The following is a 20,025-nucleotide window of genomic DNA, read 5'->3' as shown; positions in this document are numbered from 1 at the left end:
ATGAACAAACAATTTAATTTTGGAATCAATTTCTGTATTTTTAACACACACATCTTTACCGTATTATTAACGTGAAAGACGTGTTTGCTGAAAGTAATGAAACCCATGACTCAAGTAGAAAACATTCTAAATTCAAATCTGATTATTTCCAAGGATAACACTTGGATCTTTTTAAACGTTTAAAAATGGAAAAAAGAATGCTCCGACGGGTTGCACGATGATCGAAAGTAAAGATAGTCTAATCGCTCGTCCGTAGGCTGTTTCTTTTTTTAATACGAACGTGGCACACAGAATTATTATAGCCACGAAATTATCAAGCTGGTTTTGACAATAAATCAGATCCTTATAAGGTGGAATCGATTAGGTTTGATGACAAAATTATACGATTAGTTGGGTGAGAATATTTCTGTGATATATTTTATTGTTACTTTCGTGTTAACTAGGCTGCGTAAGTTTAGTTATTCGATTATGACAATTTGGATTTAATTATAAAAATACACTTTTATTGAGCTGTATCTGCAATACGGTGATACTACTTGTTACAGAAAAAAGGTAAATAAATATAGTATTGTCTTTGATTAACATAACTTATGTTCATTTGAGTAAAACACTATTTTCTTTTTTGCCAAAACCCTCCATCTTTTAGTCGATACCAACTCCGGGGAAATAAATACAGATAATCCAACTTTCTATGCAGCTGTGATACTTTTTGACATTCAACATCTTTTGTCTTCAGTCACCGTGACCACGCACGCTGTAAAGCACGCGAAACGTCGGATAAATTTAAAATTATGTTAAATAGTTGTAAATTTATAATAAATACATAACTTCAATCCGGTCAAAATAGTGTTTTACTCAGGTAAATAAATATTTTAAAATAAATCGAACAAAAAATAATATAATCTTCTACAATAAAGGGGAGAGATTTTATTATTTGGTTGTTTGTGCACCTAAATTCTTTCACCATTAGAAACCTAAATCATCCCTCATGAAAAAAGGCTATAAAGTATTATGAAAAAAGTTAGGGATCCGTATTAAACTTCGAAAATGTAACCCAGGAAGAACCAATAAAAATTCCTACATCGCGTACTGCGGAAACTATCGACAACAGAGCAAAATGATGTACTACAGTTTTATAAAAGACATATCTACTGAAAGCCATTTATCCGCGATACCATATGACTATTACATAGATATGTAATATAGTATTGTCTTTTATTGACATAACTTTTACACATTTAAAGAAAACTCTTTTTTACCGAATTGAAGTTATGTATTATTATAAATTTGCAATTATTTTACATAATTTTAAATTTTTGACGTGTGAAATGGCTCACGGTGTCCTCTATTTTCGCGGATTGTTTATCTTGAGATCCAATAATATCCAAATTAAAATCTCAAGATAAACAATCCGCGAAAATAGAGGACACCGGGACACCCATTTCTGCCAAAACCCTCCTTCTTTTAGTCGATACCAACTCCGGGGAAATAAATACAGATAATACAACTTTTTCTACAGCTGTGATACATTTTGACATTCAACACCTTTTGTCTTCAATCACCATGACCACGCTGTAAAGCACGCGAAACGTCAAAATTTTAAAATTATGTAAAATAATTGTTTATAATAATACATAACTTCAAGCCGGTAAAAAAGTGTTTTCTTTAAATGTGTAATATATCTATAAAACATAATTCATATGTTAATAAAACATTACATAAATTAAAACCATAACATCATAATTGTCGTAGCGTTATTAAAGTTTCATAGAAATATTTAATCTATATTTTCAAAGAACCTTTTAATCTGTGTTGCCTCATCAAATATTTCGCTTTTACCACAGACTACGATCACGCTCAAAGCTCGTTCAACCAGAAAGCTATTTTGAAGTCTGCGGAAACATAAAGTCAGGAAAGGATGTTCTTTTTACGACTTTTACGAAAAAGATAATACTGAAATGGTACTTTGTTTACACGAACACAAATACTCGCTTCAAATCCTCAGACTAAGGTATGCGAGCGCAGTCAATCAAATTTAAGAGTTGGAAACTGTTGCTCTGTATGGGATTTCTAGATACCGTCTATGAAATATGTCTTACAAAGTAGGATTTTGAAAATCGAACGTGACGTGTTTCTTTCAGTGGTATTTTAAATTCAATTAATCAGTCCGTAACAAATTAAGTACAATTATTACAGTTAAGGATGAGATCAAACAGTATCGTGGTCAAGTTTAATTCAATAGGTTTAAATAATTTATTGATTTCGTGTATACATAAACCTCTTTATAACACGGTATTCGCATCATATTACGCGATATTACCCCACGCGGGGATTGCACACGTTATATTCTGTCCTGAGACATTTATAATGACTTGAACGCACATATTTCGTTCATAATATATGTAGTATTATGTAATGGTATATAGTATTTTTTTTCATAACATTCGATTTAAATCCCCTAAAAATGTTTAATCATGAGTTATATAGGGGTCATACAACGCGTTATGTGAGAATACTCCTACAACGCGTTTCCTATAACGCGGAATCAATCTACCGTGTTATAGGAGAGATTACTATTAGTGGTTTTTTGAACTAGCGTCAAAGACGAACATTTCTATTTAAAACATTATCGTAAATTCGATGTATTAAAAGAACAATATAATAAATCACTAGCGCTACATCTTTTTTAGGTCTGGGCCTCAGATTTCTGATTCATTTGTCGATCTAATAGGCAAGTAGGCGATTAGCTTCCTGTGCCTGACACACGTGTGCCTTCGACGTTTTTGGTCTAAGACAAGCCGGTATCCCCACGATGTTTTCCTTCACCGTTCGAGTGAATGTTAAATGCGCACACACAAGAAAGTTAATTGGTACACAGCCTGGGATTGAACCTACAACCTCAGGGATGAGTCAAGCTGAAGCCACTATGCCAACACTGCAATAAACGAACAAAACAAAATATTTTCTGTAAAATACCGAGACGTCCGGAGAAATATAATTAAAAATTATATATTAATTCCTGTTACCTTTGTATTTCTAACACATTTTGTAATATACTTAATTAACATATTAAGCCAACATAAAGCTGTATATTTCTGATAAATTAATTTCTAGCATAATCTTGACATAGACATAAACATAGAAACTTTGCGCATTTGAATAATTTGCCATTTCCTGCGAGAAACATTGCTCAGAAATAGTTTAAGTGAATTAATCTGGCAACACCGCTATGAGTTATGACATTCTTATTTATTGGTTAGGTTAGCATTTTCTTAGCGTATCACAGTTTTAGTTCAAACTCAAAATAACTTTCTTCGTATAGGTAACCAAGACAACTTATGAACGTCAACAGTCGACAATTTAGTATACCTCGTCTAACTTAACTCTCAAATCGGATTCTCAAAACTTTAGGGATTATCATTTATCATTCGGGAATCGTGTGAACGAGTCACCCGTACCTATTATAATCTTGTTTTTTTAAACTTCGTTGCAATTATACAGAAATATAGTTCAATTAAAAGAATTAAATAAAAGGAGGGCAACTGGCAGCCTTATCGCTTTTAAGCGATCTCTTCCAGGCAACTACGTTTATATTAAACTAGCTGCCCCCGCGAACTTCGTTTCTCCTTAATATGATTTTACTTAGCCAACCTGTTTAGTACATACCAACATGGAACATTTTGCTGTGCTACCCCAGAGACTGGGGATTTTCATTTCAAATTTTTTTAGCTTGTTCAGTGAATTTTTCTCTAAGTATATATAAACCTCAGAGTTCAAGTCAATAGTTTTTAATGTACAAATAAAAAATAAGGGCTCTACGATCAGCTAAGAGGCGAAAATTAAGGGTTGTATGTATTTTTGTATGCTGTATCACAAAAAAAATCAAAAAATTTTGTACAAAAAATAAAAATATTTTTTTGGGGATGGACACCCCTTATCACTTTGAGGTTTAAAAGATAGATAGAAGCCGATTCTCAGACTTACTGAATATGCTTAAAAAAAAATTTTATTAGATTTTAAAAAAATATCAAAATTTTTACGACATAAAAGAATACTTTAAATAGTTAAGTAATATATTTAATTTTACAAAAGTTTTAAAAAAGATTACTTCATACCTACGCCTAAAACAGACATAAAACTAATGAATTTGTTATGTCTAGTCCGTAACGTAAACAAGAACCTGTTTGCGATATTAACGGCAACTTGAACCTGAACCCCGTCAATTAATTTTGACTCATTCCAGCAATTATATGCTCAAACTAAATTGCTGGAAAATTCGATAGTTAATAGTTAATGGCTATACTTCACCGTGACATGATGAGATTCACACGGTCAAAACTTTTGTTTTGACACATTTCATAACTGAACTCGTACAACAAAATAACATTAAAAACTTCTTCAATTTTTTTAAGTTAACGTTATCACCGGATATTATAATTTGGTTTTCATCGGTATGAAGAACACTATTGTATCGTTATTCGAAATTCAAATTATTAAATCTAAATATAAACACCGCGTCAATTAAGATTACATCAAGCTCACGATATTAAGGGATGTAAATACTTGTTCTTTGAGTATTCTAAATTCAAATTAATGATTTTAAATATAGAAACTGTTCGTTTACTTCAATTTAAGTACAAACCGTACAAAAATACTTTAGTTTTGACGTTTTGCACAAGTGTCGATTCGAAATTCAATTTTTAATATTAAATACTTCTTCAAATACTTCAAGTTCACGTTAACATCCCATATTATAATTTTGTTTTCATCGGTACGAAGAACACTATTGTAGCGTAATTCGAAATTCAAATTATTAAGTTTAAATACAGACACCGCTTCAATTAAGATAACATCAAGCCTACGATATTAAGGGATATAAATACTTGTTCTTTGAGTATTCTAAATTCAAATTAATAATTTGAATTATTGAAACCGTCTCGTTTAAGAATACTTCAATTCAAGTACAAACGGTACAAAAATACTTTTGTTTTGAATTATGAAAATAATTGGATTCGAAAATAATTTATTTACATTAAATACTTCTTCAATTTCTTTAAGTTCACGTTAACAACGAATATTATGATTTTGTTTTCATCGGTACGAAGAACACTATTGTAGCGTAATTCGAAATTCAAATTATTTAGTTTAAATATAGACACTGCTTCAATTAAACATCAAGCTCACGATATTAAGGGATATAAATACTTGTTCTTTGAGTATTCTAAATTCAAATTTATAATTTTAATTATAGAAACCGCCTCGTTTAAGAATACTTCAATTCAAGTACAAACGGTACAAAAATACTTTTGTTTTGAATTATGAAAATAATTGGATTCGAAAATAATTTATTTACATTAAATACTTCTTCAATTTCTTTAAGTTCACGTTAACAACGAATATTATGATTTGTTTTCATCGGTACGAAGAACACTATTGTGTCGTAATTCGAAATTCAAATTATTAAGTTTAAATATAGACACTGCTTCAATTAAGATTACATCGAGCTCACGATATTAAGGGATATAAATACTTGTTCTTTGAGTATTCTAAATTCAAATTTATAATTTTAATTATCCTCGCCTCGTTTAAGAATACTTCAATTCAAGTATAAACGATGCTACAAAAATACTTTTCTTTTATGCGTATAAAAATAACTGGACTTAGGAAATTCGAAATTCAAATTATTGAGTTTAAAATAGATTTCTATCAGGATTACATTCGCTAGACGCAAATACCATTTTGTTTTGACGAATCGGTACGTAGATCACTTTGGAAATTCGAAATTCAAATACATATTCGTTTTGATTCACCTACTTAGTCCAATTAACACCTTATACACTAGGGTGTCACTTATAGGCTCGAAATTCCTAAGCGACCAAACAAAAAGTATTAAAACGAATCAATTAACCGTTGTTCGCTCACGAAAATATATTTTCATTTAATTGAAGGCTCATTTGGCACAAACTATTTTATTGAAAGAACAATGCGACGGATAAATATTTTAAAAGCTGCGGTTAAAATCAATTAAAATTAATGATAAAACGTTCTGACCAACCGCTGCGGTGAATTCATTGTATACCCCTTTTTATATGTCATACAGAAGTATTGTTTGGACTAATGTACGCGGCTAATGCGAGGTAGGACAAGAGACAATTTCCGGCCTCGCCCCTCGCCATTACTAGAAACAATTCTCAAACCATTATCATGCCACCTTTACGAACACTATTCGTCTTATAAATTGTAAAGTATACGGTGTTTGTATATATAGCGGCCTAGCATAGCAGTGATGGCCTAGTGGCGTGCGATTCTCATCCCAGAGGCCATAGGTTCGATCCCCGGCTGTGCATCAATGGACTTTGCTTAGGTGCTCATTTAATTTTCGCTCGTACAGTGAAGGAAAACATCATGAGGAAACCGGCTTGCCTTAGACCCAAAAATTCGACGGCGTGTGTTAATATATATATATATATATATATATATATATATATATATGTAACATAGTTATTGTGTAAGAGACCAAGTCGAAACAAAGTCTTCTTTATATACCAAAAAGAACGTGAATATTTAAGATTAAAAGCGTACTAGAAAACCTAATATTTCGGAGGTTACTAGGACTGCTTATCACCGCATTTTGGTTAAATAAAAGAAATTACAAATTCGAAACAAAAAACCATTCCATTAAATCTTTTGAGACAGTATCAAGAAGTCAAAAGTTCAGTTGCTGACAGATGCAGGGCTAATGACAAATTAAGCGTTTAATGTCTTTGAAACTCGAACAAAAACTCTTAAAATAAAAGCGTCGAGTACTTTTATCTCGGATATTTTGCGAAGTCCGCGTTTGTTTGTTAAACGAAGTGTAAGTCGCGCACGGCCCCTTTATAAAAGGCGGATGTGGCGATCCGTTTGATCTCCTCTTATAAAACTCTTCATTTGTCAAATTAGTAGACTCTTTTATACTAATTCCGCTTACGTTGTGTCAAATTGTGTATGTGTTGCAATTTAGTCAAAAGTTATATATACATGTCACGCACACTTGCATATATTTCGATTAGGAAAGATTTAAATCTGATATTTCTTGCCGCGCACCATTTATTGAACCAACTGCAATTCCAGGTATTCCCTTACGTTACAATCTAGCAGAGAAGAGAAGCCAACACATTATAGGCCGGTAACGTACTTGTAAACCTTGTTGTTGCGGATGTCCATGGGTGGCCTGCGTACAAAAAAAGACGTCACAGGTCCTTAATAACGTCATAGAGTTCATTATTAACAAAATAAATTTCTAAAATTTAATCTTGATTTAAGGGACTTTAATCAAAAAATTATGTATCCTATTTTAAAAACGCTTTGGAATCAAATACACACACGTGACGTCGTTAAAAAAGCGCCAAAAAATTTCAGCCATAAATAAAAATCGCGAGTGCAACCCGCTCCCACGACAATTACATTAAATAATGTGAGCAAATCACACACTCCGAAATGAGGCATAAAATGTTAGAGTAGCTTGGGAACGAGCCCTGAGTACGTAATTACCCGTCGGGAATGCGGCCGAGTCCTGCGGCCAGCCTTCTAAACTAGGTATAAACAACCCGTTCTGCCCTTAACTAATTATACTTATAAACAGAAATCATACGGTGCTAAGAACCACTAACGGTGTTAATAAACATCCTTTACGGTATTTTAAATTTTTCCCGACGTTTCGCGTGCTTTACAGCGTGCGTGGTCACGGTGACTGAAGACAAAAGGTGTTGAATGTCAAAAAGTATCACAGCTGTAGAAAAAGTTGTATTATCTGTTTTTATTTCCCCGGAGTTGATATCGACTATACGGGTTTTTGCAGAAATGAATCACGGTCTCCTCTATATATAGAAAAAAAATATACAAAAATAACTTTTTCTCCAGCTGTGATACCTTTTGACTTTCAACACCTTTTGTCTTCAGTCACCGTGACCACGCACGCTGTAAAGCACGCGAAACGTCGGTTAAATTTAAAATTATGAAAAATAATTATAAGTTTATAATAACACATAGCTTCAATCCGTTAATAAAAGTGTTTTCTTCGAATGTGTAAAAGTTATGTTAATAAAAGACAATACTATCCTTTACCGTACTTTCGAAGCTTAAAGCTTATGAAATGTTCATGGACAGATTCAGCGTCTAATAGACAGTAGAACCTGTGAACATAGAAGATGTAATACATAATAAAAGAGGTTTACTGCAAAATTTGACGACTCATTGGTCTAGTGGTTAGTACCCCTGACTACGAATCCATGGGTCCCGGGTTCGATCCCCGGCTGAGACGAACATCGATGTGATGAGCATTTGGTGTTGTGCTTAGGTCTTGGGTGTTTAAATATGTATTTATATGTCTATCTATCTATAATATGTATGTATATCCGTTGCCTAGCACCCATAACACAAGCTTCACCAGCTTAGCATGGGACTAGGTCAATTGGTGTGAATTGTCTTAAAAAAAAAATGGGATAATTGACACGATAAGAGAATCAGAAAGGCGGAGAACTGATAGTTGTACCTGTTTAGCCGGGGCTGTCCCAATTATAAATTAACCCTGGCATATCAATGCCAAGCAATGAGGGGAAATTTCATATGAAAATCCTTGACTGTGTTTTTACTGCCCTCCTGTCAAAATTTCTTGAGGATTTTTTTCTTTAAAAAAATTTGTGGCCGAGCAAGCATGTCACGCACACTTGCATTTATTTAGATTAGGAAAGATTTAAATCTGATATTTCTTGCCGCGCACCATTTATTGAACCAACGGCAATTTCAGGTATTTACAAACGCAACAGAAGCCAACACCTTCAAGGCCGGTTACGCATGTGAACCTCCTGGTGCTGTGGGTGTTCATCAAAAAAATATCGACGTAAAATGGCGTCATTAATGTTAGTGTTGCATTGTGCATGACATTTCACCTTATAACGTCATAGAGTGCATGCTTAACAATAAATATTTTAAAATTTTAATCTTGATTTAAGGGAATTTAATAAAAAAAGTGCGTTCGTATAAAATACACATGTCAGAAGTGAAACTTCAAACTAAATTTTAAGTCTTGTTCATATTTAGTTCATAGGTACGGGACCAATGAGTCATTTAAAGGTGGGAACTGACCAACGTTACGAGGTGTAATGTAACATGTAATGTAATGTTACACAGCGAGCATTCGTGCAGTCAGTACGTCGTGTTACGGGGAAAAACAACGTAACACGACGTACTGACTGCACGAATGCTCGCTGTACAACATTACATTACATGTTACATTACACCTCGTAACGTTGGTCAGTTCCCACCTTAACGTTAACGAAAATTAAAATACCTCTGTCACGCTTCCTTTTAGATGAACAAAGACTGTTGAAGTGACTCCGCAGGGCATTAGCAGGAATCATTTCCCGCGCTCGGTTCGTCACGAAATCAATATCTTTTATTTTACTCACACGAAGGGTGCGACTTTAATTAATAAATTTTGTTCACGACACGTGCAGATTATAACATCTCTAATTAAAGTCTAGATCGAGAATAATAAATTTGAGGAATACTGGGATTGATTTGCTCCAGTTCAAACAATTTGTATGGCAATACTTGGCGATTAAAAAGAGTGGCGGAAAGTTTCTTGCCAGTTCTTCTTACCCGCTCTACACCCTTGACTTGCGAACTAGTAGTAAATGTAAATTTACAATTAATTTAACTTCTTTCTGACAATTCATAAGTGTACTTGTTTACCTACATGAATAGAGATATTTTGAGTTTTAGTTTGAATAGACATGCACGTATTACATAAAATCATATTCTTTCTAGTCTCAAATATGTAGTTAAGAAAGTGTAATCATGACTTAACAACACAATTGCTAAAATATACTAGGATACGTGAAAATGTATGTAGGGAGCAAACGGGCAAGAGGCTCATCTGAGTTAACTGATACCGCCATAGACACTCACAATCCTAGAAGGCTTGCGGGTGCGTTGCCAGCCTTTTAAGAATTGGTACGCTCTTTTCTTGAAGGACCCTAAGTCGGATTGGTTCCACTGTGCGCGGCAAAAACTGTCCAAAAAAGCTTAGTTGTGGAACGACGGACGTCGAGGTGATACGGATGGAATTTCGTATTCTCGGTCCGATGATGAAACTCAGCTACAGGTATTAATCCGAACAACTCCTCTGAACTCTCTGTGATAAATGCGGTAGAAGATGCACAGAGACCCCAGATCTCTACGCCAAAGGATTGCTGATGTGTTTATAATTGCTAAAATCCATTACGTATTAGTGTTATTTCGATTATTTAAATTAACTTCAATATAACGACAATTATACAAAACATCTTTGACTTTGAATTCATTCTTAGACGAATGTTTACCAGTGGTGTTTTTTGTTAAAAAAAATCTGAATGTTTTAAAAACTTGAACAAATTAAAACACTCCTAATGTTGTAAAATGACTCGCAGATGTTATATGTGAGACCCATTGACATTTTAATGTTCAAACGAACATCTACGCCAATTAAAATAGTTTGGTAATTTTTTGTGGCGCTTGGTGACGGATGCCGAAATTTGGGTCGGGATTTGGTTTTAGCCGTGTTTCTTGTTGATGCTAGTGTAAATAGAGTTAATATTAGTCCAGCGAGACCGCAGGAATCCCATATTCAATTAAAATCACTCTTTGAACAACAGTTCTCTTTTGTCTCTTTCTGCCCAATTGTTTTAGGCTGTCATAAAGAGAGATGAGTGTTTAAGTTAGTCTACAGAAATGTGAACAATGAAGCTTTGAAGCTGAGGCTTATTAGTCTAGAGAGACCGCAGTAATCCTATATTCAATTAAAATCACTCTTTTAACAACAGTTCTCTTTTGTCTATTTCTGTAAATTTTTTAGGCGGTTATGAAAAGAGATGAGAGTTTTAGTTAGTCTACAGAAATGTGAACAATCAGGACTTGTAACTGAGGTTATTAGTCCAGGGAGACCGCAGCAATCTAAGCCCATATTAATTTAAAATCACTCTTTGAACAACAGTTCTCTTTTGTCTCTTTCTGCCAATTTTTTTAGGCTGTCATAAAGAGAGACGGGTGATTTAGTTAGTCTACAAAAATGTGAACAACTAAGCTTAGTAGGATTGTAAGTCCAGGGAGACCGCAGGAATCTAATCCCATATTAATTTAAAATCACTCTTTGAACAACAGTTCTCTTCTGTCTCTTTCTGTCAAATTGTTTTAGGCTGCCATAAAGAGAGATGAGTGTTTTAGTTAGTCTATAGAAATGTGAACAACCAAGACTTGTAATTGGAGTTATAAGTCCAGAGAGACCGCAGCAATCTAACCCCATATAAATTTAAAATCACTCTTTGAACAACAGTTCTCTTTTGTCTCTTTCTGTCAAATTGTTTTAGGCTGTCAAAAAGACAGACGAGTGTTTTAGTTAGTCTACAGAAATGTGAACAACTAAGCTTAGTAGCTGAGGATTATAAGTCCAGGAAGACCGCAGGAATCTAACTCCATATTAATTTAAAATCACTGTTTGAACAACAGTTCTCTTTTGTCTCTTTCTGTCAAATTGTTTTAGGCTATCATAAAGAGAGACGGGAGATTTAGTTAGTCTACAGAAATATGAACAACGAAGCTTTGAAGCTGAGGATTATAAGTCCAGGAAGACCGCAGGAATCTAACCCCATATAAATTTAAAATCACTCTTTGAACAACAGTTCTCTTTTGTCTCTTTCTGTCAAATTTTTTAGGCTGCCACAAAGAGAGATGAGTGTTTAAGTTAGTCTACAGAAATGTGAACAACGAAGCTTTGTAGCTGAGGATTAACAGTCCAGGGTGACCGCAAGAATCTAACTCCATATTCATTTAAAATCACTGTTTGAACAACAGTTCTCTTTTGTCTCTTTCTGTCAAATTGTTTTAGGCTGTCATAAAGAGAGATAAGTATCTCAGTTAGTGTATTATCGTAACATTTATTTCACATACAAAAACATATGATCGCTCATTTGTATGTTATTGATAATTAAGTCACTTACAAGCGTCATTAGGCCGAATGAACGAACGTCTATATGATTGAACATAAGTTCATAACAGACCCCACATTAGGTCGGGAATAAATCAATGTTATGGGAAAACGTCGAGGTATGTCGACCGTTTCTTTAGCGCCATATATGCTAAGCAAACCGTTGAACGAGTTTATACTATATTGGTACAATACAAATGTGGTACGGGAATACATTGACACTTTCTGTACGCAACGAAATTTAAATAAGGAATACTTTAGTTTTGTTTTAATTAAAAATATGAAACATTAGCTTTTTTATAGAATTTCATTTAACTATTCAATAGTTGCCTTAGATGTATAGCATACAAATTTTCGATACCATTTTGTCTTTAGCATTAAAATAGACTTCAGTTTCGGCGATTGCCTCTTCATCAGCGCAAAATTCTGTCCAGCGTTCATTCTTGAAGTCTGAAGTCCTATGGCAAATTATCGCAAAAGAGCCTACGAGCCCAAAAGGGGCATAGCAGTCCATGGTCATATTAGCGTTGCCGGCCTATGAAATGAAACCTGTTATATACCGGAAGTACTTTACAATACTTTTCTTATATTCGTTCGTTATTTTAAAAACGTACGGGAATTCCTTCATATCCGTATAAATCTATGGAAATGAGAGGTTTTGCATTTAGCCAACCCTTTTGTGGTCCATAGGGACAAACAAATCGGTTATTTTTAATGATTCAAAATCATTTGTAGGGTAACAAGCACGCCCGTTGCATTTGTCATGTATAAGGGTAATTGTTTGACATGCAAAGCGTCGAGATCAAGCAGTCTGATGAGGGATTCATGGCAACGAAATCGCGTTTCAGCGAAATAAACCTTATTCGCTTGTATCAAGGTCGTATTTTAATTGTCTGCCAGTTTTACATGCGAATTTAAACCGTAATTTTAGAAGAAAAGGGTACACATTTGATTATACATTAATATTTCGATATACTTGATAGTTTTCGTTTATTCGAACTTGTAACCCTCTGTTATAGGAAGCTGGTGAACAATCGAAGCTCGGATAATGAATAATTCATTTGTTAATTGTGAATTTTCCTTCACTCGCGAGTCGCGAGTACTTCAGCTTATCGGAGAACTTGAAATCTTTTGCTTTGCAACACAGATTGGTTCTGTCTGGTTCTAGCTATTTAAAAAAAGAACAGTTTTAGTAAAGTCAAATTCGAATTTCGAATCACAATCCTTAAGAACGTAACCTATGCCTAAATTTACATCTTGCAGTAATTATTTGAAAATAGAACAGTTTAAGAAAAGTCGAATTCGAATTAGGAATATATTATTTACTTATGAACGTAACCTGTGCCTAAATTCACATCGAACTTGCTCCAACGATTTGAAAAAAGAATAGGTTTAGCCAAGTGATTCTTTTATTTTTTTAACACAATTGCCTAAACGTCGAACTGTCTAACGATTTGTAAAAAGAACACTGAGTCAATTTTAAATTCCGAACATCATAATCACGGAATGTCTATGATGTCTAAATTTAGATTCCTAGCCAATAGCTACCCTGGTACTAAACAAAATTCGTTTATGTTTTGTTCATACAAAAATGTCAACTACATAATTAAATTTGAATATTTTATATGAGTTGGTACTAGAGAATATAAAACTAATATCTAAGCCTCATGCACCACCATTACTTCCCCTTAAAAGAATTGCCGCTCAAAAATTATAAGAAAAAAGGCACTTTGTTCGCACTTCACACAATGCATGTTCTTTGTAATAAATTTAACCGCATCACGTCATGCCGAAAACCTATTCATTACGTTGCATCCAGTCCATTCGTCGTATGGTTCAAATTTTTTGTCCATCATCTAATCGACAAGCTTTTATGGCACCTCGGCGCGGGCGCAAAAAGCTAAAGCGAGGGTCGAGCGGGCTGAGTCGCTAGTGTTAGTCGTTATTACAGTAGATACAATTCTACCTCTAATTTCAGTATATACAGTAGATTTGTCTAACATGAGTGTGAAATAAATAAATAAATGAAATTGGCTAAAAAAAATAAATAGATAAAAAATCAGTGGCGCTACAAACTTTTTAGGTCTGGGCACCAGATTTCTTTCATGATAATTTGTCAATCTTATAGGCAAGTAGGTGATCAGCTTTCTATACCTGTCATAGGCCGTCGACTTTTTGCGTCTAAGGCAAGCTGGTTTTGCTCACAATATTTTCTTCGCCGATAATATATACCTATATAAAATTACGAAGTAAAAAGTATTAAAAAAACGGCGCCGACCACCCAGTATTAACAGGAATAGCCGCTGATCCGATTGTGTATGTATCTTCTAAATATATGAAAATCCATATGAAATCTGCTTACACGTCGCAATAAAAAAACAAATTCATAACTCAATAGTTCAATAACATCAAATCTACTGTATTCCAACATATCTACTGTAATTCGGGTGAACCCTCGCGACTCGTTGATCGTTCACGATTCGACCTCAGTCCGTCGCGTTATCTCGCGGAGGGAGGTCGCTTAGCATTTCGTAAACAAATCTCGTTACAGAATCGATGTATACGAACTAGTAAAAATGTCGAGGAACGTTAAAGTGTCGTGATGTAAGTGATAAGATTGTGAATGGGCTATCAAGCCTTAGTTGTGAAGTGAAATAAGCCAAGATGACGATGAAATCGCTGAAGTACAGTGAACGGGATGATATGATGGATGGCTTTAGTCCTGTGCCTCCACCGCTGCCAAGGCGTCAGCCAGTTAGGAACATTTATGCAGAACCGTTCGTGGATCCGAGGTAAGCATAGATTAAAGAGTAAAGTGTAAAATTCTTTTTAATTGCCTTTAAAGCATTTAATGCAACTAAGACTAATCTCCGATGGTGGACTATGGATTGAGATAGGTTATTGGGTTTGGGCGTAAGTCTTGTACGTCATAAATGCAGCCGACTTTCGATTATTTCTAAATTTCACTTGAAAAATACTCGATAAATTGAATAAATTTAAAGTCCCCTCAGTAATTTTGAGTTGAAGGAATAGTATCTTGCTAGCTAGCTTGCGATAATTTGAAATTTATTATTTGAAGTGTTAATCATAAACAGTCAATTGTTTTTTTTAAATTCTTTGGACAATGGACTGAAGACGCTTACTCAAATTATATAAATTTTATATAATTGTTTTATTAGTAATACATAATAATAATATATAAATAAATCACGAATTTTGATTAAACTCTTTACTTGAGTTACGGAGTTAAAAGTTAAAGACTTAACTTATTTAAAATTTATTTGAAATTTATCTCTGGTCCCTTGAGTTTCAAATTATCTAGAGTCGACTGTATTAGATTTTGTCAAGCGATTTATTCGCCCATACTTTCGACACTTAATCTAACTCAAAGTGATTTTAGTGTAATCGGAAATATTACTAAGAAATATTAGATTATATAACCTAGAACTGGCATTAGAAAAATTGTCTAAAATCTTTGAAAGAAAGGAAAAGCGGCAACCATTTTCGATATTAGAACAATTTTATTTAATAAAATTTTCGGTTTGTGTTATGCCCTATTATCACTCTGTATAACCCGAAATCTTTGATACCTTTGTGGATTATGTTACGTTCGTATCAAACAGGGAATGATGTAGGTACTCACAAAAAATAGTGATTTAACTCAAATAGTATTTTTTTAAATCCCGTATCCCGATCCCGTAAATCCCGACAAGAACATAACATTTCTTTGATTTTCTTATATGGTAATTACGTCGACTAATTATTAACTTTTTTACGCATATTACCCACACATTAACTATGCCTGAAAACGAAATGCATTTTCGAGGATTCCTACAAAAAATTAAAACGTTTATCTACTAATATTTTTGAGGGCCTCGCGTACTTTTGCTGTCAAGGGATTATAAATTGCAGTAAATCTGCTTACGTAATACTAGAACGGCCCCTGAAACATAAGCAATCACACAAAGTAATGGATAAAATGTCTAAAATGTTCAACAACTTCCTAGAAACCTTATTAGAGGAAAACTTTACATTTATAGTAAAATGATTACAACCCCAGCTACCCCACAACGCGCTCAAAGTAATAAACTCCCTGAAGCCAAAAAAACACTTCATATCGACTATAACATGCGGAAACCCCACAACTCTCTATAGACCATAGCATTATTAAAGGTACACGAAACTAATTTAGCGAATTCGAGATATCCTTTGGGGCTCGGAAAGTAGCATTCTTGGGCTTACAAACAAATACAAAATAATATTAACTCTCGATTTAGTTGAACCCAATTGGATTGGTTCGAACCTTGTGTTTTTGTATATAAGTTAAATAATCTTTAACAGATATACACGCGAGATTGTTATTTATTTATACGTTACATTACAAATAAAAATAAGAATCTTCCAGGCAACCTTTGTAAGGAAAAGAAATAAAAACAAGAACCACTAAGTGGCCCATAACCAATTAAAAAACAACTGAAAAATTATACAATTACCAAACTATAATAACACTAAACGAAAATCCAATCTTACAGTTCATGAATCACAATTTAAAAAAAAAATGTGCGTGTACTAGTGTACACACGTTAGATGTGAAACTTCTTTATGACCTTATTTTTCGATAAATTATCTATATGCAACTTAATCAGTTCAATTAAATATAGTACCCTCATTTATTAATTCAAGTGCAAAGGTTTGCTCCGTAACGAAAGAGGGTATATGCGACTCGACTCACTCCACGCACTTTTCTACTCAGCACCAGCTGATACCCAGTATAACCTCAGGTAGTTCCAAACAATAAAGCGTCGTTCGTGACAACGTAGGAACATGATACGAGAGAACTTTTGTTTTCTCAATCTGCAATTATTCACTCCTGGTATTAAGATTATTTTATAATTATTTCACACGACTTTGGGCTCGTTTCAGTTCTTTCAGTCAATTAATGAAGGCAGTTCAAATCATTAATAAAAAATAAAAAAATAAAAAAATGTATAGATTCCTTAAAATATATAATTATATAATCTAATTACATCTATTATTTTTTTCTTTCCAACTGTTATCAACACGCCTAAGTACATGAGTGAGTGTGTAGGTGCAAATGTGTGTGAGTGAGTCAGTGAATGAATGAAAAAAGTGTGTAACTACATACTAGGTCTAAAAAGCATCTCTAACACTGCGCAAGGTATGCTCAGAAGCCAGTCCTTTAGTCGTATCTTTACATTGTAGACGGTGAGCGGGTAGATGTTAATCAGCCTATTTTGTACATCATCCAATAAATTGCAATCGCATGAATTAATGTTGTATGTGTACAATGTATTGAAGATGTCAGACGCTCTGACATTAATGATTGCGGTGGAAATAGAGGAACGGATGCACAGACAATCATAAATCATAGAATACAAACGCAATAGTAAACTTCGAATTTCGAAAGCAGTTAGTACCATCTGCGGCAACTGTCGACAAAGAGGGCGCGTCACAATTATTGTCAACCGAAATAGTTTACCGCACTTGTTAAAAAAGTAATAATGCACACAGATGTTTATATATCGTGTTTTTATATCCGAATTAGAGTATGTACAACAAAATTAGATGTATTATGTAGAATTTGTTTTGAATAAATAACCCATTACAAGAATACTTTAATACTTTGGGGTGCATCAAATTAATTTGAAAATGGGAAAACAAATAGTAACCAGGATTTTTTTTTTTTAATTTGTAAGTAAATTGTCGTTAACAATCCATAGCTGACGCGACAAACGTTAAAAAAAGTTGTTTTGCCATGTATATTATTTCTAGGAAACATGTTTTTAGTTCAATAAAAATAGCTATATCTACAATAATAAAAAATAGGAGTTGATCGTAGAGGGATGAAAATTAGGGGTTGTATGTATTTTTGTTTGCTGTATCATAAAAAAAAAATTAAATAAAAAAATCTTTTGGGGTGAACACTTAGGGGTTTGAAAGATAGATAGTAGCCGATTCTCAGACTTACGGAATATGCATAAAACATTTCATAAGAATCGGTCGAGCCGTTTCGGAGGAGTATGGGAGCGAACATTGTGACACGAGAATTTTATATATTAGATAATATACTGTATTTCACTGTGCTGTAGTATAGCTTATATAGACTATAGTCTGTCTATAGAGAAAACCATAGAATATGTGAATAGGCACTGGAAGCGAGCAACTATATAGTTATGATCAACATACAAGTTTTCATATGTATCGCATTAAATAACAAACAATCATACTTAAGGTAAACTAAAATCTTGTACCTCAAAAACAGTTTTTTGTCATACTTCAAATTACATGTGAGAAAGTCGAAGCGTACAAAATTCAACCATAGACACCAACATATAATCTATGGACAAGACTAATGACAACAATTGGTCTCGGTACGGTGATGATTGATAACGGAAATCGACGAAATGTTCCCAGTAAAAATGTAATTTCCTTAGAATGTGTTAACAAGGTTTGAACAGTGACGGTTAAGTGCACGCAATGGCCGACAGATAACATCGGGGGGAGCGCCCTATCGACCTTAAGAAAACGCTATAAAAAATTAGCGTTGAAAATGAGAATCCTGTGAAGCGTAGAGGAATAAATATTGGTTTTTATAATATACTTACATATGAACTGTGTGGTGGGGCGCGTCTAATTCCTATAAATTAAATCGTTATTTCTTATTTTTTTATAAAATAACGATATATTTATTTATAAACGACTTCCCGTAAACCTTGTAAGATTATTTAATTTTATTCTTTTTTTAATTAAATAAGTTTTATGTATTAAACAAAATATGTAACTCAAACTTTAGAGAATGAATTAGCGATGTTGTTCGACCGACTCCGCAAATTCTACTACCACAAGAAAGCCTTTTAATTTTTCATATAAGGAGCATATGACACTAAGAACGTGGCCTTTTTATTGGTACAGGAATTTTCAAAATCGGTTCAGTATATCCAGAGATTATCCTACACAAACCTCTGTTTTTCTCTCTTTATACAAAACACAAAGACAACAAATTTATTGAAATTTCAATTTCAATTTTGTTTTATGAATAACAAATAAATATCTCCTTAATAAGTTCAGAAACCATTAAAAGTTCTTAAACATAAATCACAGTTAAAGGTAATTTTTCAAGTCGAAATAAATTTTCTAAGTAATCAGTTACAAGTATTACGCATCGACGAATATCTTATTGATCTTCAAAGACACGAATTGTGAGAGGCCCTATCAAATATTTGGTCAGATGGATGAAAATCGTCCAAGCATGTAATTATTCTCGTTCGATTTGCCTATCTATTGAATTTCGATACTTTTCCAAGAGAAGTCTACTATGCGGGACATTTACTGGCATAAACTCGAGATAGGATTTTAATTGTTTTATAAACAAAACTACATGAATTAATATTGTCTTTGATTGACATAACCTTTACACATTTAAAGAAAAAACCTTTTTTTTTTAAATGTGTAAAGGTTATGGTTCAAGCACGCGAAACGTCGGATAAATTTAAAATTATGTTAAATAGTTGTAAATTTATAATAATACATAACTTTAATCCGGTTAAAAAGTTTTTTCTTTATACATGAATTAATTATTACCACCTATGTAACCAGCTGCCCATTGATTACCGAACCAATTCGACTTAGGGTCCTTCAAGAAAATAGCGTACCAATTCTTAAGAGACCGGCAACGCACTCGCGAGTCTACTGGTATTGAGTGTCCAAGGGTTTATCACTTAACATCAGATGATACTGCCCGTTTTCAGGCTTGTCTTGCCTACCTGTTTTATAGAATGACCCGCTGAACGTCATATCACCTACGTATATATTTGTGTCAAAAATTAATACCATTGTTCATAACAGACCCAAGAAATTGCACTTACTACAGCTATGAAACACTAATTGACAACCAAGTGATCAAACATTTCTCGGCTAATCTCAGTTTATTGAAGAATTCAGTTGTCTTTTTTAGTATTTTTCATTTGTTTCTTTCTATTTTTAGCAATTTCTATCATCGC

The 20,025-nt window shown here is 33.6% G+C and overlaps 1 protein-coding gene across 5 annotated transcripts in view; it reads left to right on the top strand.

Moving 5' to 3' along the window:
• LOC125061189 (teneurin-a) overlaps window positions 1–20,025 on the top strand; it is a 206,169-nt gene that overhangs the window by 117,859 nt on the left and 68,285 nt on the right. For 2 of the 5 annotated variants that reach the window (XM_047666428.1, XM_047666429.1), the window contains exon 2: window positions 14,556–14,796. The exons of 1 other annotated variant lie outside the window; for it this stretch is intronic. In XM_047666428.1, coding sequence (XP_047522384.1) covers window positions 14,669–14,796 — 128 coding nt within the window. In that variant the 5' untranslated portion in view covers window positions 14,556–14,668. Of the gene's footprint in view, window positions 1–14,502; window positions 14,797–20,025 lie in introns of those variants that run through there. 2 more of the 5 variants (XM_047666431.1, XM_047666430.1) reach the window with 1 other exon arrangement.

Source organism: Pieris napi, chromosome 23, assembly GCF_905475465.1.
Source record: "Pieris napi chromosome 23, ilPieNapi1.2, whole genome shotgun sequence".
Lineage (NCBI taxonomy): Eukaryota > Metazoa > Arthropoda > Insecta > Lepidoptera > Pieridae > Pieris > Pieris napi.
This window is presented reverse-complemented; position numbering and strand designations above follow the sequence as displayed.